Source organism: Letharia lupina (genome assembly GCF_014066315.1).
Source record: "Letharia lupina isolate WasteWater1 chromosome Unknown contig_11, whole genome shotgun sequence".
NCBI lineage: Eukaryota > Fungi > Ascomycota > Lecanoromycetes > Lecanorales > Parmeliaceae > Letharia > Letharia lupina.
Genome location: NW_023502980.1, coordinates 1,564,318 through 1,586,390, shown reverse-complemented (window position 1 = coordinate 1,586,390; position 22,073 = coordinate 1,564,318). Strand labels below are relative to the sequence as shown.

General features: G+C 50.0%; 9 protein-coding genes across 9 annotated transcripts; 6 read left to right on the top strand and 3 right to left on the bottom strand.

Annotated features, from left to right (window-relative positions):
• Window positions 1–865: 865 nt before the first annotated feature.
• On the top strand, window positions 866–2,367 carry HO133_001012 (uncharacterized protein; the record flags this gene model as incomplete). The annotated part of the gene is made up of 5 exons (XM_037291945.1): window positions 866–973; window positions 1,044–1,489; window positions 1,565–1,695; window positions 1,749–2,196; window positions 2,286–2,367. The coding sequence occupies 5 exons, from the start codon at window positions 866–868 to the stop codon at window positions 2,365–2,367; spliced, it is 1,215 nt and encodes a 404-aa protein (XP_037152307.1).
• Window positions 2,368–2,648: 281 nt separating this feature from the next.
• On the bottom strand, window positions 2,649–3,857 carry HO133_001011 (uncharacterized protein; the record flags this gene model as incomplete). The annotated part of the gene is made up of 2 exons (XM_037291944.1): window positions 2,649–3,048; window positions 3,214–3,857. 2 exons carry the CDS (start codon window positions 3,855–3,857, stop codon window positions 2,649–2,651), a joined length of 1,044 nt encoding a protein of 347 aa, XP_037152306.1.
• Window positions 3,858–4,194: 337 nt separating this feature from the next.
• On the top strand, window positions 4,195–5,924 carry HO133_001010 (uncharacterized protein; the record flags this gene model as incomplete). Its single annotated transcript, XM_037291943.1, has 5 exons — window positions 4,195–4,238; window positions 4,291–4,449; window positions 4,512–4,572; window positions 4,622–5,017; window positions 5,073–5,924. The coding sequence occupies 5 exons, from the start codon at window positions 4,195–4,197 to the stop codon at window positions 5,922–5,924; spliced, it is 1,512 nt and encodes a 503-aa protein (XP_037152305.1).
• Window positions 5,925–7,659: 1,735 nt separating this feature from the next.
• Window positions 7,660–9,432, top strand: HO133_001009 (uncharacterized protein; the record flags this gene model as incomplete). Its single annotated transcript, XM_037291942.1, has 7 exons — window positions 7,660–7,698; window positions 7,751–7,837; window positions 7,898–7,961; window positions 8,023–8,282; window positions 8,345–8,637; window positions 8,693–9,232; window positions 9,297–9,432. 7 exons carry the CDS (start codon window positions 7,660–7,662, stop codon window positions 9,430–9,432), a joined length of 1,419 nt encoding a protein of 472 aa, XP_037152304.1.
• A 1,306-nt stretch (window positions 9,433–10,738) lies between these two features.
• HO133_001008 (uncharacterized protein) lies at window positions 10,739–13,447 on the bottom strand (the record flags this gene model as incomplete). The annotated part of the gene is made up of 2 exons (XM_037291941.1): window positions 10,739–11,460; window positions 11,701–13,447. 2 exons carry the CDS (start codon window positions 13,445–13,447, stop codon window positions 10,739–10,741), a joined length of 2,469 nt encoding a protein of 822 aa, XP_037152303.1.
• Window positions 13,448–15,994: 2,547 nt separating this feature from the next.
• Window positions 15,995–17,494, top strand: HO133_001007 (uncharacterized protein; the record flags this gene model as incomplete). Its single annotated transcript, XM_037291940.1, has 1 exon — window positions 15,995–17,494. The coding sequence occupies one exon, from the start codon at window positions 15,995–15,997 to the stop codon at window positions 17,492–17,494; it is 1,500 nt and encodes a 499-aa protein (XP_037152302.1).
• A 602-nt stretch (window positions 17,495–18,096) lies between these two features.
• Window positions 18,097–19,314, bottom strand: HO133_001006 (uncharacterized protein; the record flags this gene model as incomplete). Its single annotated transcript, XM_037291939.1, has 3 exons — window positions 18,097–18,297; window positions 18,489–18,686; window positions 19,177–19,314. 3 exons carry the CDS (start codon window positions 19,312–19,314, stop codon window positions 18,097–18,099), a joined length of 537 nt encoding a protein of 178 aa, XP_037152301.1.
• Window positions 19,315–19,516: 202 nt separating this feature from the next.
• Window positions 19,517–20,072, top strand: HO133_001005 (uncharacterized protein; the record flags this gene model as incomplete). The annotated part of the gene is made up of 4 exons (XM_037291938.1): window positions 19,517–19,593; window positions 19,643–19,672; window positions 19,784–19,955; window positions 20,010–20,072. The coding sequence occupies 4 exons, from the start codon at window positions 19,517–19,519 to the stop codon at window positions 20,070–20,072; spliced, it is 342 nt and encodes a 113-aa protein (XP_037152300.1).
• A 384-nt stretch (window positions 20,073–20,456) lies between these two features.
• Window positions 20,457–21,764, top strand: HO133_001004 (uncharacterized protein; the record flags this gene model as incomplete). Its single annotated transcript, XM_037291937.1, has 4 exons — window positions 20,457–20,524; window positions 20,577–20,692; window positions 20,751–21,412; window positions 21,489–21,764. 4 exons carry the CDS (start codon window positions 20,457–20,459, stop codon window positions 21,762–21,764), a joined length of 1,122 nt encoding a protein of 373 aa, XP_037152299.1.
• Between the last annotated feature and the right edge of the window lie 309 nt (window positions 21,765–22,073).

Here is a 22,073-nt window from a genome sequence, read left to right as displayed (position 1 = left end):
CAAGAAATCAATCAGCCTTGTAATGTAGCATAGGCAACCCTCCACATATCCCTACTTCGTTGCTCCACAGCAAAGAAATACTGACTCCGAAACCTTGAAGATGAGTTCGAAGGCACTGAAACGTTCTCGCGTAGGTTTGTCGGGATTATGAATCGAGCTATGGAGTTAAAAGGATGGTCCGGTTGGCTGAAAGACAAGTTTGCAGCTTTAAAGTACGGCATGGTATGGTCACCATGACTGCTTTTCCCAGAAACTTTACACAACTCTTAAGCAGCAGATTGGGCTTTAATTGGTGCCTTGGCCAACTCATCTAGGAAAACCGCTTTGGAAAACATGTTGCCTGTCGGCTTTTGGCTTTGCATGATTCGAGCTTCCTGGGGCTCCAGTCCTTTCGGCTATAGGAAGGTCTAATTGTTCCCTCGAGGTTTTTAGGGGACAAAGAAACATCTTTGCTTCAAGAAGTTCCGTTCGAGCGTAGGAGGCCTTGACCAAAGTCTATGCGTGTTAACAAACAATCTGATGCTTTTCATATGTGTCACATGTAGGTGTTCCTCTTGAGCTTCCGTGTAGGATAAGCACGAAGTGCATGAACCATCGTATCTTTGGCGTCTTCTGTCAGAGTCTGTCCCAGCCTGCCAGTACCAAGGATTCCATAAGGTGTCAAGAGTGTTCCGGCGTCTAAATATTGGTAGTCTCCGCGCTTACTTGAAGATCGAGGCTCTTCCCGAGTAAACAGAGAATTGAAGTTCAAGTGCACAAAGTATATTGAGAGACTGCCTTGGAAGCTTCTTGCAGAGACGACCATGTTTCACCACAACCACAAATATGAGTCGGTCCCTACAACGCCTGCAGGCAGGCCACACACATGGTCGCCAACGTACAAGACAAGCATGTGGAGCTTGACAAGAAGAAGAACAGCTCTGGTGGCAGTCGGGGTGCTGATCCTCTTCTTCCTGCACAGTGTGCTCTTCTCGTATGCTCGTCATCGAGTACGTACTCGTGCATGAAGTCAACGGATCTTTCTAAATGACAAGTCTTTACAGTCACGCCGTCCAGACTATCTGACACATCCAGTAACATACAATGCTACTTTCATCCCCCATGCCGCTTTTCAACCTCCCGAACCGCTACCACATCGTTACTCGGACACGATTGACACGTTTTCATCCTACAAGTATCGCAACACCTGCAACATCTCGTCGTTGGATCTCCATGCGCCATTCGCTCCCTTATGTCCAGACCGCGAGTCCATGGTAACGGCGATGTCTTCCGGAGGTCGCATTGGCAATGACGCGCCCTATATGCCTCGAGGCTGTGACATGCGTTGGTTTTCGACGGAGGAGATCTGTGAGATCTTGGCCCGATTTGAGAAGGTCATCATCATTGGGGACAGCATGATGCGCCACGTTATTGGGAGTATCAACGTGATGATCAGGGAAGATCTTGGCTACGGCGCTGTAACTGACTGGAACTTCTCACCTGAAGAAAGGTAATCGCCCTGGGCCCAAGCATGGACTTTGCAAGCTGCAGGGTTACTAGCGTGCTGACGACGTGGGACATCTAGGAAGGACTGCTTCTGCAACTACCAATTCAATGTCAAAGCCTGCTCCATCCAGGGGATTTTCAAGACAGCCGACGTCGTAAGAAACGATCCAGATAGCATTGCCTGCCCCGTCAATTCAATCGATGTCATGAGTAAGAATAATCTCAATCCTTTTTCGCGGTTCACTCCTGATTGAAAACCGCAGTCGAACAGATGATTCGCTTCCCCATCGCTTCTGAAGAACTAGACCGCCTGCGCTCTCTCCTCCCCGCCACCAAGCCGTCTCGGCCCTACGCATTCATCTTCGGCCATGGACTGTGGAATGATCTCGACCTGCAGGCTACCCTTGATTGGCTGGATACGATCCTTGATACAGTGCTGAGCCAAGCTCCTTGGGTGTCTCCCTCATCATCCCTATCCTCGTCGGGATCTTCGACGAGCCATGGGCGGAAACGGGAGACCGGCTTCTGGCCAAGACTGTTTTTGACGCCTAACGCCCCGGGGAAAGACAAGCCAGATGAGTGGATTATCACTCAGGGAAACAAAGCAACCATGATTTTTGAGGAGTCTGTCGGGATCGAGGTTCGGAAAAGAGGGCTGGAACATTTGGGAACGTGGAATGCGACTGTGCAGAGCAACAAGTTTGATGGGGTGTAAGTGTTGTTCCCTGGTGCTTGCGTTGAGACTGCTGGCTTTGGGAGTGGGTCATTCAATCCTGGGCTGACTCGGTGGGTGTATGCAGGCACGTTGATTTGAGAGGTAACCTGGTCAAGGCTATGATGGTGATGAACTGGCTGAGTATGCTGGAGGTGGAGAGCTTTTAATTTGTGAAACGTCACGCTGGGTACCTCTTGCGGTGCAGTACGATGTGAGATGATGAAATGATTGTTGATGAACCGAAAGAAATCAGGAGGACGCGATCATCAGCCTTGCAGAAATTCGGATCAAATGATACGATGGGGAAGATTGAGGCGGACATACTTTTCGATTACTCTCTTCATTTGTTCTAGGCTTATGCAAAGTGCCAGTCGCTCAAGTGGGTATTTTCATGCAATGAAGGCCTTTACCGAAAATTGTGGGCCGCACCATCAGTCGGACTTGGCACTCATTCTCTGTCAAGACCCCTCTCCAGGCCACCCCTGTTTCTCTGAATTCTCTCAGCAACATCCATCTCTCCAGCCCTGCGATTCAACCCATTGACGAAGTCTCCTCTTCCACCATATTTTCCCGATTGATCCCTCGCTTTCTGTTCCGCTTCTCGCTCTACGCGTTCGCGTTCCTCAATGGCGGCAAGTCGGTTGGAGCGTACAGCATCCAGATCGTTGGCGTCAGCCTGCATTGCGGCTAATCTTGCAGACTTGTCCACAGCCTGATCTCTGGGTTTCTCTTTGGGTTGTGCTTCTGGGGAATAAGTATTGTGACGAGGCGGAGGGCGATTGGAGGGAAAGCTGTTGCTGTGATTGAGGTGGTGGCCGTTGGTTTGCTGGCGAGGCGGCGATCGAGAGCTGCGGTGACAGTAAGGAGAGGGAGACCTGCTCCTTCGCTGGCTGTACGGAGAGGGTGATCTTCGGCGGTGGGGTGGTGATGGAGATCTGGAGTATATTGAAGAATCTGATCGTCGACGTTGGTCATGGTAGTTGCTCCGATGGTGTCTGTCTTCCTCATCATACCTTCGGCTCTTCCGACTGCGCCTGTCTTCCTCACCTGTCCGCCTACGTTTAGGGCTGAGGTAACGGGCATCATCTCTGTCGTTGCGATGGTGGTGTCTGTGCTTGCGTCGTCTCTCCTTTTCTTTGGGCTTGACATCATGCCCGGCCTCTTTGAGCAGACGTCTTCGGCTCACAGGATCGTTCATCAACGCCTCGTACGCAGCTTGCTCCCTCTGCTTGATCGCCAGCATAGGGTCCTCCCGTATCTTAGCAGCCGTATCCCTGACAGTATTTGCGTTCTGCAAAGCCATGAATGAATCCTCCGTAGACGCCTTCTCCAGCTTTTTGTTCTCCGTACCCTTGATCAGCCCATCTACCCTCCTCTTCCCTAACAAATACCCCTCCATCTCTTCGGTGGTTCCGGTTTGGCCAGCCGAGGGCCCAGAGTACATCCACTCCACGCGCTGGGCTCTCTTGGTACCGCCTGCTGCCTCTTGCATATCTTGAATTTCCTGGATATTCCGTTCCTCTTGACGCTCCTTCATCATCTGCTCTATACGTTTGCGCTCGTCGAGCGCCTTCTTTTCTTCCTCCCATACCCGCCGCTGGTTGCTCATCAGAACGGGATGCCATGACTTTTTCAGATTGAGGTCTCCGCCTCCCATCTTGGTTAATTTCTCTCAGATTAAAGCCGCGAAGGTCAGCGCAGGGATACAAGATTGATAGCAGAATACCGAGACAGAAATCTGGTAGATATATGCGTTATAAGTTAGTGGTCGGCTAATCTGTGAGGGAGGTTGGTCGATTTCTCGTCAGTGCCAATTTGATGCCAAGAAACTAAGCCTTACCATCTTATTGATTGTGAAGCTTGCTACTACAACGCTAATTCGCCCTCACTTCAATACCTTCACACTTATTGGTAAAATCCTGGAAAGCTCTCCAAACGCTTAGCTTGTTCAACCCTAACTTCAGCAGAGGCTTACAGCCTCAGCCACCTACACCATGTCGGACGACGACGATTTTATGCAAGATTCTGATCAAGAGCAGTGAGTTGGTATGCAATTTCAGCTTGCTCGGTCTTCCGCTGATGAACTGCAGATACGACTTTGAGTACGAAGATGACGATGAAGAAGAAGCAGGAGATGTCGGTATCGAGAACAAATACTACAATGCCAAACAGATGAAGGCGGACAATCCAGATGAAGCTATCCAAGAGTTTCTGGGGATGCCGGCTCTGGAAGATGAAAAAGGAGATTGGTCAGTACCAACGAAAAAGGGCCTTGATTTTTCGCCAGAGATACTGACAACTTCTACCCAAGGGGCTTCAAGGGTTTAAAGCAGGCTGTCAAACTAGAATACAAGCTTGGCAAATATGACAAGGTACGAGGCTCCATAATCGAATGGAAGCCTAGTACTCATTGGAATGCAGGCTATAGAGCACTACACCGAGCTCCTAACTTACGTCAAGTCTGCTGTCACTCGCAACTACTCGGAAAAGTCCATAAACAACATGCTAGACTTCATCGAGAAGGGTGCCGAAGACGAGAAAGCATACCACTGCATGGAAAAATTCTATTCTCAAACTTTAGAATCTTTCCAGAGTACGAACAACGAAAGACTGTGGTTGAAGACTAACATCAAGCTAGCGCGGCTATGGTTGGATCGAAGAGAATACACCCATTTGGTCAAGTTGGTCAAGGAGCTGCATCGTGCTTGTCAGAAAGAAGACGGAACGGATGATCCAAGCAAAGGAACCTATGCTTTGGAGATCTATGCTCTAGAGATCCAGATGTACGCAGAGACGAGGAACAACAAACGCTTAAAGGTAAGCAAAACTATCCTGTAATGATCGGATAATCTTCCTGACACCAATCACACAGGCATTGTATCAACGAGCTCTGAAGGTTCGATCCGCAGTACCCCATCCTAAGATCATGGGTATCATCCGGGAGTGTGGTGGAAAGATGCACATGAGCGAAGAAAATTGGAAGGAAGCCCAGACCGACTTCTTCGAGTCATTTCGAAATTACGACGAAGCTGGATCTCTACAAAGAATCCAGGTTCTGAAGTACCTGGTACTAACGACTATGCTCATGAAATCAGACATTAATCCTTTCGAGTCTCAAGAGACAAAACCGTACAAGAACGATCCCCGCATATCCGCCATGACTGACTTGGTCGACGCTTATCAACAGAACGACATCCACAGATACGAATCGATATTACAGAACAACAAGGATGTATTAGCAGACCCATTCATTGCCGAGAATATTGATGAGGTTACTCGAAGCTTGCGGACCACCGGAGTTCTCAAGTTGATTGCTCCCTATACGCGCTTCACGCTAGCTTTTATTGCCAAGCGGCTAAATATATCCGTCACGGAGGTGCAAGACATTGTGGGCTTCTTGATCCTCGATAAAAAGATCGAAGGCAAGATCAACCAGGAGAAGGGCACTGTTGAGATGGACAATCGCAGTGATGTTAACCGGACGCACGCATTGCAAGAATGGACATCTGCGATTGGTGCGCTTTCTAGGACTGTTCTGGATGAAGGGGACGGCTTCAAGACAGACAATTCTCAGTCATTAGGTGGTCCTTCCATCGCTGGCTTACTGTCTACGGGAAACCGTGGCGGCGGCGGCGGAGGGCAAGGACCTGCTGGGTTCGGCAAAGCAAGAGGGGCTAAGAAGGGTGTGGGCTTTAGTGCGCGGGCATCTAGCATGCTGAAATGACAGGACATGCTCCACGCAAGCCGAAGAGACGCATGGAACGGATATGCACAGAGCATGTGCTGTCAGCAGGCCCCGGATGCACGGGAGACACGGCTACTTGCACGGCGGTGAATATCTACCTGGTCAGTAGCCTTGGTACCTCTGCAGCATCATCTAGCTAGTGGCACCAGATGCGGGTGTATCCGTACGGCAGGGATCAGAGGCAGCGGCAGGATGGCAGGATGGCAGGGTGGCCGAAAAAGGGTATTGAGCGTCCAGCTGCCTGGCAGATTTTCAAGCAAGTACTTGATAGCAATGATCAGCAAGCATGCATTGAATAATGTAAAGGGCGAGAGGGTAGAAGGGTGACACCTTTGCCAGTGCATGCATCTATCTATCTACGAGTACTTTCCGCAGGCACGGCAATGAGCCGCGGAGGTAATTGTGTTGCATATGATGAACGCATACCATCTTTGATTCTTTCCTCATCGTGTGTTTTTGCCCTTCCACGCGAGAATGTGTGGGGGGCCGAGGCATATACCTACAGTACAATATTGCTCCAGTGACTTCCTTGAAGTGATGAAAGCGCGATGACGATGGATGGATGGATCGACTTGTTTGACAGCAGAAGTGCTCGAGATCAAAAGGTGCACAGCAGTCTCTTGTCTTTCTTTCTTTCTTTCTTTCTCTCTTTCTTGCTTTGAATGGTGCACCATAACTTATTTATTGCATAACGCACGTGATCGCATAGGGTTGTAAGGTAGAGTATTTTAAGAGATGCATACATTATGTACTCTTAAGTAATCAGTCAATGGTGGTTAAGTAGTGTACGGTAGTTTCTTCAGGCACCTAAGGTACTTTAGTCGTGCCACCAGTGCTACCATGCCTACTTTACCTTACCTTACCTTACCTTAGTTTCTTTAATTTCTTCTTATCATCCAGTCGAGCCACTCATCTCAATTCTCAAAATCAAGACTTACCTACCCACTACTACCCACCTACTTTACTAGCGAGACACCTTCGCCTGCACTCCTACAATCTTGAACAATAATCCTGCCTCTGTCAACATCAGACCCCCATCATTCCACCGCCACCTGCAATAGCGACAGTATGAATACACAATAATTCACCACCATAATCCAAAGAATATATTATCCATCTCAAAGCCACAATTCCCCCCCCCCCCCCCGGATCGACCGACCCGACTATCCTTTGAATGTTGCCGAGTGCTGCAGCACAAAGACGTGGGGTGGGGGTGATGCTTCATTTTTGCTAGACCATCAAGCGGAAAATCACAGTCTCTCACTCTGACCTCTGGCCATAACCACCACCACCACAACAACAACAACATTCTTCCTCTTCAGTCCCTTCCCGACATCCTCCATTTCTCTACTCGTCTCCATTTCTTTTTCCCATACATTCCATTGAAACCTCCACACCTAATCTAATCTTATCTTGTCATCGCATCGCATCGCATCGCATCGCATCGCATCGCATAGTCCTCCCAAAAAGTACTTTGTATCCGCGTATAACCCCCCAAATATCATTACCTACCTTTATCGGCCTCTCTCATCTCTCATCTTTGACTCAACCTATCATCACCTTTTATTCATGGTTCATCCCACCACTCCCATCATATACTTAAGAGTCTCCGAAGAGACCAGTAGTGCCGCCGAGCTCTTGAGCAAGCTTCACTTTAGTTCACAAATCGTATTGGCGCTGAAAAATGATGGCTTCGGAGCAAGATTTGGCAGACATGGAGAGATTGTCGAACGACTGGCGCCCTGATGCTCCGGTAATGACCAGAAGCCACCGCCGTTTGCTACCTATCCTGACCAGCTGGCTAGGGACCTTTAGTTGGGCGGCAGCAGTCGACGAGCGCGCTAATCGCTGAATATGCACAAGCAGACCCAGTCTACGTCAATAAAACCAAGGTATACACCCATGACATCCAGGAATAGAATGCACAAGCAAACCGCCTGAACCTTCACTAGGCACTTCCCCAGATTTATTCTCATTACCGCACGCTCAAGGGCGACGGCAATTGTGGGTGGCGAGGTACGTTCCTCCTCCCTCGTGCAATCTCTCCTCGGTGCCATCAGACTAAGAGCTTCACAAGCCCTTGCATTCGGCTACTTCGAAACTCTTCTCCGCCTTGGCGATGCTTCAAGGATGCTAGAAGAAGCAGCGAGGTTCAGAGCTTTCGAGGCATTGATGCACGCTGTCGGAATCCCAGACTTGTATGAGGACTTCATCGAGCCGACAGCGGATTTGTTGGAACAGCAGGCTGCAACTCTACCGAATCATGATGGAGGCGCTGCAGTACTGGCTATCTTCAACGAAGATGCGCCCTCCAGCCAGCTTACCTACTCATTCAAGGTAGTCCTAAATCTGAAACTGTAGATTGACTCTCTCCAATTAGCTTTGCTAACGTGATTCAGCTCATCACCAGTGCGTGGATGAAGTCGAATGCAGAATCTTACGCAGGCTTCTTACCCGACATGGACGTCCATACTTATTGTGCGAGAAACATTGAGCCTTTCTCGATTGAACTTGACCATGTCGGATTGCAAGCTCTCGCTACTGCAATCATCAATGAAGCGGGCATGGCTATCGAAGTTCTGTACCTTGACCGCAGCGCCGGCGAAGAGGTCACGCCGCATCGATTGCCTGTGCTTGACGCTGATGGTAACGAGAAGAAGGGCGGTCCTACGATCCGCCTTTTATATAGACCGTGCGTCTCTCCATGGACGTGGACTCACTTGATGGGGGGTGCTAATCTGTAGTAGAGGGCACTATGATCTGTTGTACAAGACTGAAGACGTCGCGGAGATGTCGCGCCACACCCTGTCTCATCCCGAGATACGCCTCGTGTCTGCTCCACAAATTGCGGTCTCCAACCACGCGCAATTTTCCCATATTGGGGACATGGACATACTAGCAGACATTCCCGGCTTCTCCTCCAGCATGTTTCAGATGCCTTTTACCCCTACCTCGACCGAGCCTTATCAGAGCAAAGTCGAAACTTTCTCGTCTGCACCATGTACGATGACTCCAACACCGCCCCTCTATCCGTCTTACCAGAGCAAGGCCGAGACTTTCTCGTCTACACCACGTACGGCGACACCGGCAACGCCAATCTATCCGTCAGTGGACCCGGCCGTGAAGGAGGAATATTCTCCAAAGGCCGCGACAGCTTCGCCCATTTCGCCCGCCCCAAAAGAATTGCCAATTCAAGCAGATTTCAAGCCTCGTACAAAGCAACAGCGGAAGTATGACAGACGTTTCAAAGCGCAAGGGGAGCAGATTCAGAGCGATGTCTTGAAGGAGTGAGTGTTCAAGCCTTCGAAAACCCCTCCTCAAAGCAATCAGAAGATGACTCTTGTTCGTCAGCTGTAGTCCGGACAGATCCAAAAAAGAAGACCCTGCGCACTTCACGAATCAAGCTTTTCAGCCTCAGATATGGCAACCCGGGCGTGTTTACGAAAAAGCTGGCGAACCGGAGGCCTCTAGGAGGGCTTCATCCTAGACAACTTGGCCTTTTAACCAGGATTCGTCCTCTTATCATTCATACATTACTATTCCCGTTCGAGGTTCGACGGTGGCAACAACAAAGAGGTGGATCCTCTTTCATCCAACAACGAAAATTAGCGGCGTTCTCTTCATCTGCTTCTTCTTCCTCTTCTTCTTCTTTTCTCCACGGTCAGTGGGCGGAATCAAATTGCACCGCTGCAGAGCCATGGCGGAGGGGTCAGCGGCAGCAAGCATCATGCATTTCGGCACCGTCAATCATACCCCTAGGGCTTGGTCTTTGTCACACCAAATATTTTTGTTTTGCAGCGAGCTTAAAACGACGGAAAAAAGGACGAGTGCTCTTCTGACATGTGGCTAGGTTTGTTGCTGGATCTACTACCGATCCTTTGTTTAGCAAGCAAATTGAAATCTGGGACCAGTGCTTCCGTGACTCGTGCCGAAGTCCCTTTCAGCGCCCATGTTCCTATTCCTTCCATATCCTTTCGCCCGCTCTCTTCTAGTACGGTCTCATCCAACCGATTCCGCCGGCAATAGTCCCGGTGCCATCTCCTCCTCACTGCTCCATCATCATCCCGTTCCCAAGACATTGTAGCACCTTCCCTCGTCGTTGATAAGCCATGATCTCCGTGGACTTGCAGAAGGGAATATTAGACTAGCATGTGCCCAATTCGCAGGCAGAGGATAGATGGTTGCAAGGACGTCTATTTTGGCTGAAAAGGCTGGGTAACGGTGCCTGTGATTGCTATGAGCGCCACGAGGCGGTGGAACGGGTGAAACGTATCTCAGATTCAAGTTCAAGATGAGCGAGATGTTTGAAGGCTAACGGTAGAAGACCCTATGTACAATGTAATAGAAGTGGTTTCATGTGCAAAGTTTGTAGTAAGGCACGCCTAGATCAACAGGGTTGATGATAACAGCAGGAGCGCTGTGACGAGATAAAAGTATCCGTAGATATAGTTGGAGGACAGAACGTCGGCAGGAAACGCTATGTAGAGTGTAAAAGTAGCCGCAGAGGTAGCTCAAGAGTAGATGTCAGCAACAATGCTATGATATGATATAATATATTCACAGAGAAGGCAAACGACAGGGAGGTATTCGGACAGCCGCCAATCCGATTCGAGAAAAGCCAACCCAAGAAGTATGCTTTTGAACGCAAATTATTCCGCCACATTCAGACATTAAATCTATACAGCCCGTCGGGACCACCCAAATGCGCCGTTCGCCGTTGCTCAAAAACGAATGAAGTAGGAGCGAATTGTGAAATGTAAGAATACAAGGGTCAAGCGTCGAGGTTCGACACCTCAACGCTTCGCTCCAGTACCTTTCCCTCCATATAGAGTCCCGTTCCCGAAGCCGACGGTCAAGGCCGAAAGATCCACGGTGATGTTCCCACCGGCGCTGGTGTCGCTCGCATCAAAAGTTTTCCCGTTGGATAACGTAGCATGTAATTTGTCCAACGCGGTAGTGGTGATGTCAAGCGATGAGGTCTCTTGAAAGATGAAGAGGACGGCCGTGCGAGCGAAGTCTAGCACAGTTGAGGTAACCGTTTTTTCGTCGGTAGTGGAGGCCGGCACCGAAGATGCTGCTGCTGGGGGAACGTCCCCAGTGGGAGCGGCGAAGACGATGTTTTCGGAGGTCTGAGCAGCACCGCGGGCTTCGAGAATGTGCGAGGGATGGTGATGGGTCCTTGTAGGCAGTGCAACGACCTCCTCCAAGTCTAGAATTCTAGGACGATGATGAAAATGAGATTCAGAAGAGAGGAGCGGAAGATCAAGATCTCTGCGCTGTGACTGTGAGTTGAAGGTGACGAGAGCGTTCTCTGAAGAGCATGAGAGGTTGCTGGCGCTGAAAAGGGAGAGAAGTGTATATGAGGTGATTGGGATGCTATAGTTGGACTCTGCCGCCGTGAGAAGACGAGGTATACTGCTGCCGAGGGTTGAATTCTTATAGGCCCCAGTAGTACCGGTAACGGGGACATCACTGGTTGTACAGCTGCTATCACCGGGCGTGTTGCACGTGAGCCCTACATAGCCATTAGCGCAGACGCATCTGCACGTCTTGTCGATGAGGATGTTTGTCCCGCCATTTCCGCAAGGATTACTCGTTTGACAGCTGTCAAGAGTTGGTGAATTATTCTTGTGCTGGCGAGGAAGAACAATCAGCGTGATTGGAATTATGACAGCAGCGGCGATGAGCAGCAGTAGTATGATCAAGAGAAGAATGAAAGCCCAAACAGGCATGCCGCAGCATCTCCGCTTCTTACTTCTGTGACCAGTCGAGGAGCCATAATTGACCGTCTGAGCTCTCGAAAGATTGGACTTGCCATGTGGCGATGGGGTTGGCCAACCGGAAGGTCGCTGGCCGGTGGGCGTTGTAGGAGACGGTGATGGAAACGTTGCTAGGATGTCTGATATCGAGCTAGTGCGGGAGCCCTTGCCTGCCCTTTCTCTTGACTCCTTCTCCTTCGCATTCAACATATCCAGCATGCCTAGTCGACTTGCTGTCTTGCCTCGATCAAGGTTCGAGGCCAATTTTGTTGCTCGCCTGATGAGCTCCGGAAGACTCGTTGCACTGTCTCTGCCTTCTTTTGTAGCTTTCAGGTTTAAGTTTGGTGGGCGTTTGGTCCCTTTCCCCGTCATTGATGCCGCTGTTGAGGGGGAAGCCGTCCCGCTGGGAGCGAGAGCGCCACCTTTTTCAAGGTGACCCAGTATCTGGTCTACTGTGGGATCGACGGGCGAACCTGTCGAGGATGGTGTCCCAAAATAGGCATTGCTGGTTGGCAAGTTGTTTGTCTTGAGGGCTCGAGGCATAGGAGATTCGCCAGTCGGCGAATCTAAAAAGGTTGCATCGCTCTCATATCCAGAATACGGGTGTAGCCTCGCATTGCCCCTGAAGTTATGTCGTCCGATGGGGTCTGTATCAGCAGTACCGGCGAAACCAGGCCGCCACCGTTCATCCTGTCTAGCCTGCCAATCTAGCTCTTGCATGCCGCGTGACCCTCTGTCCGATTCATCTCCACTTTCCACTGTGTCCAGAGACGTTATTCGTGGATTTCCACCTTTCCTCACCAGGCCACTCGCATCATCATGATCACCTGCGCTCGAACCACGGCCGCTATTGCCTTCGGGTGCATCTTCTTCCTCCTCTTCATCAATGCCGGCGCCCATGTAATATTCAGGCGGACCGTCACTCCAACTCACTGGCATGACAGTACTTGAAGCGTACGAGCTATGGGTATCCGACAGTTCTTCCTGTATGGGTGTTACAAAGGACGTCTGCGAGTAATATGATGAGCCACCTTTTCGTGCCGAAGGCGGGGGTCCGAGGTTTCGCCTGGGAGGAGGTTGGTAAGTAGGCATCGGTAGCATTGATGGCATCGCCGGTATAGAAGGGAAATCAGGAATGCTGCCGGTGGAGGAACCGGTTCCCGTTGACGTCGTTGAGGTTGTGAGTGGCCGACTCGAGCTACTAGAATCCAGGTAACTATCCTCCCAGTAGTTTCGCAGCGGTTGTTCTTGGGGTTGAGGTTTTCGATATTGAAGTGGTGGAGGTTGGTTATCTCTATAGCCAGAAGATTGAGGCATTGGTGGCACGAAATTTGGTCTTGGTGGTCTCTGCGGTGGTGGACCCCGACCTACGTTCCGCTCCTGTGTTGAACTGGTTTGTGTGTATTCTTGTGGAGACACAGGACTCGCAGGGCCTTTTCTAGGACGGCTGGAGGCCAAAGGTACGTTGCTCGAAAAGCTCTGGCCCTGTCTACTCCCGTGGGTTGGGTATTGTGGGTATCGAGCACGGTCCGTCGGGCTGGTGCCCTGTTGTGGAGATCTTCTTGGTGAGGTCTTGACAGAGAGCGGCGTAGGATATGGCGGCATCTGGGGGCGCTCTGGCGGCAGGCCTGCTGCTGCTCTTTCCCGAGCACGTTTTACGGAGCCTGCGGGACTCTTTTCCCCACTCACTGTCCGACCTTGGCCAGCGGTCCCTCGCCTAGGTTCTCGGGTGTCCGACTCCATCTTCGTTCTCTTAGTTGGAGGAACCCCCTGGGATAGGTCAAGTCATGCTCATAGTCGTGAGAGGTACAGTGGTATGCGACTTGACGATACAGCCAATCACCAGCGCGGGACAGGCTCGATTTCTGTAATGACCGTATGGGTGGACCAAATGTTGAAGGAGTGACAGGAAGCGAAGGACAGATGTGCAGCCTGTGGAGGCTGACGGGCAGTGTTTGCGCGGCCCAATGTATGTGGAATGCGGTAGTGGCACAGATGAGAAGGCGTGTATGGAAGACCTTCACGATGGTTGGTTGAATTTTGATGCGGGGTCGTGACGAAGTTACTTCCTCCAAGAGACACGGATATGATTTGCGTGTACAGGAGCGTCAAGCTCGCGATTAATGCGAAACGATGGCAGAAAGGAATGCTAATGCGCGGTGAAAGAGGCTGTACAACGTCTTGTAGATGGTGATATATGGTGAGCAACCAAAAATAAAATTGTAAAAAAAGAAGCGGTAACGATGCGAATGAGAAAGAGAGAGACACGAGGACAAGAATACGAGAAGGTTGTATGTATGAAAGAGTGGTTAATAAGTCGAGTGAAGAAACGGGCGGATCGTTTGGAGTTTAGACGATTTCGGCAGCAGAGCGGCAGGGGGAGCAGGGGCCTGAAGCGCAATCTGTGATTGGATAGGAGGTGAAGCAGGGGTCTCTATTTTGTCTTTTGGGGCGTTTGATGTTGGTTTGAAGAAGGAAGGGATGAAGATGGGAATTGGGAATTGGGAATATCCAAATTCCAACATGACCCTACGGCAAGCAAGTGTAAGCAAGTGTAAGGAAAGGTATGATCCGGTTCAAGACTCGTGGGTAGCTCGACAACTTTCTTTGTGCACAGACACGACAAGACCACTTTCAGGGACCACAAAGTAATCTTACCTTATGTTGCTGTAAATAAAACATCTTCCTTACAAATAGTCAAATCTCGGCCGTCGCAAAGAACAAAAGCGAGTGAGAAGCATGACGCATGCAAGACAAAGGAGGTGTGATGGTGCACTTCTTGCCGAGTGTCGGAGGGCGAGAGGAGAAGAAGAAGAAGAAGAAGAAGCCGAAGCCCATGTTTCAGCATGGTGCCTGATCAACCTAGCAAAGACGAGCGCTTTCGCCTTCGCTTTCGCTTTCGCCAGCTTCGACAGTCGTACCAAGGGCAAGTTAGCCAGGCAAAGTAAAGCGAGAGATTACTAGGTATTACTATTACTATTATTACTTGGAGCAATTTGATGGAAATGAAAGAATTCACTGGGAATTAGATCAGGACGCTAGTGTAATCTAATCTACCTTACCTGCATGATTGGCATGGCATGAGAGCAAAAACACATTGTAAGGTATCTGTCACACCGTCACACGATGGACACGTGGAGATTGGAGATGGACGGTAATGTAAGTAAATACAGTAATAATAATGATGATGCGCATTTGATGGGAATCCGCCCGGATAAGATATCAACTACTTGTAGCTAAAGTACCTTACCTAGTGACTACCTTACCTTACTTACCCTCGCTACCTTACCTAGTCAATGCTCTGAATAGCTTCAACTCTGATCAACTAATCACCTGGGCCCATCTCTCATCTGTTCAGTGTCTCCATCATGATCCATTATCAAGTAATCTGGATCCTTTTCGTCTCTGACACTGCCACCTTCGCCTTCTTCTTTGCACTCGGAAGCTGACTCGGTGTTTTGATGCTGACGTTTTCCTGTGGTGGCGTAGTCTGCCGGGATCCAGGGCACAGCCAGCGACGTACCACACGAAACGTCTTCCCTCATTCAAGCCCGCTGCGCAACCTCGGACCTTGGGCCTTGCTGGAAGACTCACAAGCATCATCTTAGTCAGACTCCAGAGCGAAGATGGAACAATCAATTTCTAAGTGCTGGAGAACACGCCTGTAGATGTATTGCTACATTTGGGTTCCTTAATACTGTGCGCATCAGTCTGGATGAGAACATGCCGAAATGAAAAAGGTTCGGCTACTCATGCGATGCATCGGACCTTCCATTTCTTTATCATCAGATTTGCTTGCCTAAGGAAGTCACGATCAGAACAAGGACTCTTCTACTAGGCGTTCAGTATCCTGGCCTCACTCTCCGTCTCTCGTACATTGAACAATTCTCCTTTCAAGCATTCGTATACCAACTTGCAGTTTTTCCTTTTCCTGGTCAGCACAAAGTCTTTAAATCTTGTGAGGTCTGTTCTCTCATTTTGTTTCCATTCAAGGAGCCTTGCCTGAGGTAGCCGTTTCATCATCCCACCGGACTGCTTCAACCACTGGGTGCAGTCAGAGCCGTGTCCTGTAATAACATGGCCTCTCCTCGTGCGCACCATTTTGGGAATACCTTGCGTGATCAACTATATCACGTTGGTACTGGTACTGGTAAGTCCGGTATCCAAGACTTCATCCTTGCTCCAAAGCTCTGATGTGGAGCTCCGCGCGCCTTGGATGAGGATTTGATGCGGGTTAGAGTATCGAGGTAGGCTTACGCAGCTTCTATAGCGGACGGGAAAGGCATCGCTATGTCAGATCCAACGACTATACCAGACAACCTCCACAATCCAAACGACTTCACTGCTGCCAATCTCGCAACTACCTTCCCAACCAGCCCGGGAAGGCCTACGCCAAACAGTGCTAAGAAGAGGAGACGAATGCCAGATCTCTCGCGACCCACAGCGACCCCTAGTCGCGGCGCACAGATGTCAATGATCTTCCGCGACGCCGCAACCTCATTGCAGGGTAGCAGATCACATACATATCCATCGTGGTCCAACATCAAGAGGTCCAGATTACCCCTCTCGCAAGCTCGCAGCATCAAATTTGGCAGTACTTGTCAGGACGATACCATAGTCTCGTCAGGCCTGGGTCGCTCCCCAAAGATAAGTCAGTATCTAGGAGAGTCATGTGAACCGGGCTGGGCGTCGTCGGAGGTCAGTCGTCATTGGGCCTCTGGAATTGGGCCACATTCTCCGACACCAACACCCTTTACCAAAGCTGGTTGCGCTACCCCTGAGACTCTCACTAATCAATGTCTCGGCGAGGCTATCGACGTTGGCGGTATGTGTCTTGATGATGCGCTGAGGGTCAGCAGCGCCTCTTTACCATCACAACTCGAAGAAGAGGGCAAAGAGCCCATCAGCAGCGGGTTTGCAACGCCAATTGCACCGACTCCCAGTTTTGTCGAGAACCCGGAAGAGGTGAAGTATCCGATCTTGGAGAATTGGCCATCACTACGGTCTAGCTCTGATGCATGTAGTCCTGGCTCTGACAGGGACGACTTACACTCTACTCATGATGTACCATTTATACTGCCGTTCCCTCATTCAGATGCGGAGGAAACACAGCGCTGTCACATCGACACATGGCTCAACAGAATTGTAGAGGCAACAAAATCTGGACATTCAAGGTCGCCAAAGCAGTGTTGTAGCACAGAGGATCTGCTAATGGATGACGCTCCGTTTTCACAAAGCATAGCACCGAATCTTTCATCCCCAAAACGACCACGAGTATCAGTGTCAAACTTGAAGCAAGACTTGCAATCTCCGTTAGGAGCATCCAGCAACAAGGAGAATATCAGCCCTTCAAAGTCTTCTTCTTCGCCTACACATCCTCCTGCACAACACCCCCAAGCATTGACCCCGTCCCACTCTCGCCAGACTCATTCTCAAGCAACCCTCCAACATACCAAGGCTCTTCACTTTGCTCACCCTTCAACCCTGCAGGGCCATCTTAGCCTCCCTCCAAAACGCAAGAGGGCTCGTGTTGACGGGATTGCCTCCAGCAGGGCGGAGACGGAGATGTCAACCGCCCGCAGAGACTTTACGATCCACGAAGACCAACTAGCTGGAGCGCTGGCGCAGCTGAGTCCAGATGTTGACCGCCATCGTAGAGGCCGAGGTCCGAAAAGGGAGAGGTGCATAAGCTACTGGGACGAGGACATCCTGCAGCCCGGCTCGCAGTGTGTGCCCACGGATGTGAATGGTGAGACGTTGGAGAAGGGGAAGCAGGTGTTGGGTGAATGAGAACAGACAGTCAAGCCGACGACGGAAAAGCCGTTTGTCAAAGAGGCTGGGTCTGCAAGCTTTCAATTCAAGGCTTGATGCTCTTCTATATTACAGCAAATGGGGACCTGTTGTTGAATCACGGGTGAAGCATAAGTTTAGGTAGAGAATTTCACGCATGGATATTTGCCATCATTCGCTTAGACGAGTGACTCGGTAAAGTCAGCCTTGAACCGATTACACATAGTCCTAATTTCTCCGGTACCGGAATCACAAATGAGGCAGGCTGATGTTCAAGTTTGACGAGATGGCACTCGAAGCGGCTTCTCATATAAGCCAGCATTTGAGGGATGAAGGCATCAGAGTCAAGAGTCTTTTGAAGGGTGGAACTTGAAATGCCAGAAAATGGCCGTGGTGCTCTACATTCTCTCTCTGTGTCTCACTTGCCGTGACTTCACTCACGTTCCCACGTGTCTCCGCTCGCAGTCCTATCCCGCGCAGAATTCAGCGTCCGAATTTCATCATCTTCCGATTCACCCTCCGCTGCATTCCTTTCATTCTTTATCGACCCCCTCCGCTTCCATCTGCGATCCTCCCTCTCTCAGCTCGTTCATTACGTCCCATTATCCCTGCAATTTTGCTCCATCGCTCGCCAGTGTCTCGATCATCTGTTGCAATCGTACCTGAAACGTTGATATTTGCATGTGTCCCTCCATCGAATCGGCAATCGCTCCAATTGTGGTGAGACGATGCTCAAATTGCAGCAGCTCTCGATCGTAAGCGAATAGGACCGTGTCATCGATCTCACGTGCGCTGGTTCTTGACTGCATCAAAGTGTCGGCTTTGAATCGATCGCTTACAAACCCCTTGTCTGATCGTCCACTGTTCCATGGCCCTCCGAGACCGAGTTGACCCCTGGTTCACGTTCGTTGTTCAGTTACTGCTGAGCCAGAAACGACTTTAACAAAGGCAAACCAAGCAGCGAGACATATGTGCAGTGTGCTCAACTGCATACCAATAGGCAGAGAGGATAGCCTCGAGCTAGCAGTGTTATCGCACCATTTGATAGCTTTAAGGTGGGAGTGACGAGTAGAGCTCGAGGTGTTCTGATCTGATCTGGATAAAGCGACTTGACAAGTCGCTCGAATTCTGATGCTTCCGTGAAGGAAATGACAATGGTCGAATATAACAGGAGTCTAGTCTCCGAATAGGTCTGCTTACAAACAGGGAAGAGACGCAGGTCCACCCTCTTTGCGCGTTAGCTCTATCCCAGGCTAGAATGGCATTTGCCATGGCTTTGTAGCAATTCACTCCCCAATCTCGACCACTCATGAATCTCTTTGAAAATTCGATCCTTTGAATCTATCCCCTGACATAGACTGTGATATCGACCCTTTCCTTTGTGCCTTGTAGTTGGTCTATCAGATCCTCCATCGCCCCAATACTCTTGACAACCAATGTGCACAACTTGATCGCTAAGGACGTGTCTGTGCATCTGGTCCCACACTCCGCGAGAATGCTTGAGAAGAGGGAATGTCGTGACGCTGATCCTTTAGACGGTTGAGAATAGTAGAGCCTCCATGGCATTCTCATGTGTCTCAGCTCAGAGAGTCCTTGTGATCGGGCTCATACTGTGCTTCAGCTCAGAGGCACATGCCAAAAAGCTTCGTGAAATCCTCGCTCCCAGCACGATCTCTTCTTACTTCACCAATGGCGTGCGCTTCATTTGCTGGAGCATCGATATCCCCTTTGATCTCCCTGAAGCTTTCATCGTAGAGAAAACGCATAGTCGTTATGACATGGCGTGTGCCAATCAATGCATTCTGACTTGTAATGGACATCGTAGAGGCAATGGAGGGGCGAAAAGGCGTTCACAGGAAGGAGAAAGTAGCAGGGAGGGTTCGTAGTGCCGCAGTTGAGGGGCAATGTTCTTGGTTATGCACTAAAGTTTTTACGGCAAGGACCGAATATTCTATGTACATAGAAACAAGAATCAAGTAAATTTTATATTGCTCGGTGATTCTGAGTCATTGCGCATCAATTATGTCGCAATTCCGGGCAAAGAAACTAGATCTCAGCTGCTTCATCAACGTGAGAGTGCTGCGAGATCACACAAAGCGGTGGGTCCTACTCGATCTCCTTAGCTCGAAGAATACTGACTGCTCTTAGAAAAGTGTTCGAGCAGTACGAGACAGAAAGGTAAAGCGATCACCTCCTATCATACGTATACATTGTCTTCAATGGGCTCGTCGGGATGCTGGTGAGCAGGTTAGTACCTTATAAGTTGCTGATGGGTGCGACTACTTTTAGACAAGCCCTCCGCTACATCATCAGAAACACTACGCTCCCAGGACGAGCGCGCGCCCAAGCGCAACTACAACTGTCGCAGATGCACTGCTACACCAGGTCTACGCAGATCAATAACAGATGTATAGAGGGAGGGAAATCGAGGGGCGTGTTCAAGGATTTCAGGATGGCAAGGGTGAGTCCAACTCCATGTGACAGTTTGTGTCAAGGACACTTAATGTGCGTGTAGTATCCGTTTAGAATGAATGCCCTCGAGGGGAACATACCCGGTGTCAAAAAGGCTAGTTGGTGATAGAAATTGCCGGGCGAAGATGACATTGTACATATGTGAAGGCATAGCATGGCAGAGAATGATGAGCATATTCTAAGAGAACTCCAATGGTGGCGTTCACATCGCACTCAGCAAAAAACCGAGCATCTTCGCCCATCTCGTTGATGAATTGATGTTGACATTGTTTTGACCGTGCCTGACTTCGCATCACTTCGGCTAGCCGCTTATGTTTTCGACCTTACCTACTTAATTTTGGTCCAACGAGTGTGAAGACAATCATTCACTCATCAGTATTGTTGATTAACCTAAGCTAAAATCCTTCTCTTTACATCTTGCTCTTCTTACCTATTCCTTGACCACTTACACCGTCCTGCATCCAAATCTAATCAACCAACCACCTTCGCCATGTTTCGACGTTTGAGCAGCAGTCTGCCCAAAGACCCCAAGTTTCCTGCGGATCTGGAGAAATTGGGGTGACCCACTATCTTCCTTACTCTACTAGATCCAAATACTGAATCTTATTAGGTACTACATCAACGAAAAAGACCAAATCCGCTCCATCGCCCACCCGGACGAAGAATTCAACTTCTTCATCAGCAAAAATGAACGGGTCCGAGAGATGCAGCGCGAAGCGTTTGATAGTCAGTCTTCCCTCAAGTTGACTGCCTTCTCATCTAATTTTCGATTCGCGATATCTAGCTTGCATTCGCCGTGAGCTCAGTGCGCGCTTCGAGGCTTCCGGCCTCAACATCACCCGACTTCCATTGAACGTCGGTCCCTCAGATCCACATGTTCCCATCCTCACCTCCTCTAATCTCGCCACCGCAAAACGCTTAATCGTCTACTTTGGTGAATCAATGCAGGATCTCGGAATCTTTGCCCATCGTATCATAGGACAGAATTCCATTGCTTCCGGCTCTGCTTTGGACTTTGTCCATGCTATTCAATCCAGAGAATCAAATGCGGGCACGGCAATCGTCATTGCCAATCTCGGCCAGCTCGTGTGGTACCGTCGCGGCCAGCGTGCGGTGACGATTACGAGTTGGAACGCATTACCAAGAAAGACCGGCGTCAGTAATCCATTGAGGATCGATGCTGTCAAAAATCGTGTACCCGGAAATGGAAGCACAAAAGAGCATGTCAAGAGCGTCTTCGAGGAGGTGCTGGTCAAGCTGGCGAGGCAAGATGCCATGATCGATCTGATTGGGTTGGGGGAAGGGGCCGAGGAGGCGGTGGGATACCTGGACCAGAACTGGAAACACTGGGAGAACAAAGTGAGGGCTATCTGTGTGGGCGTGGGGTTTGTGTGGAGGGTCCAAGATGACATCCATAACGAGAAGTTCATAGATTTCTGGGGAAAGGTAAGGTTCCTGGTATCATCTCTCGCATCAATCACACTGTCTGTGAGAATCTATGCTAACGGTGCCCATTTGTTAGCGTGCCCGTGCCTACCTGATCCACAGTGTACCAGTGGAGACGCCTCTTGCCGGTCGCCAGGAGCTCAGCTGTAATTGCTTTTCCTCAGGCGAATCTGCCTTCACCGAGTGCATCATGCCAAGGTCCCACAAGAGCATGCTTGCATTTTTCCAGCTTGTTAACGATATGCCTGGATACTTTGAGGCAGAGCTGGACATACCAAAGGACGAGGATGACATGTCGAAGGTTGTCCGATGGGAGACTGGGATCCGTGCTGAAAGCCCCCGCGCTGCCTAAGGAATGATGATATGAGACCAAGCCATGCTCCCATGGTGACAGCGGGCGCAATTGAAACTAGGTTTGGGGTTGCCCCCACACAGTCTTAGAAACGTCTGGGCGGTAACGGTAGCGTCACTCAACATAGATAGCAGGGCTTACCCCTGCTCCATAGAGCTCATGCACGTTACAATGCCAAATATGAGCGAAAATGTGGTAGCTGGCCCTTAACAATGCCTTCGATTCCACATGCACTCCCTGGCAAAGAAAGAGAGCACTTTGCCCCGCATTCGGACATTAGAATACACTCCCTTGAAATATTCCTCAGCG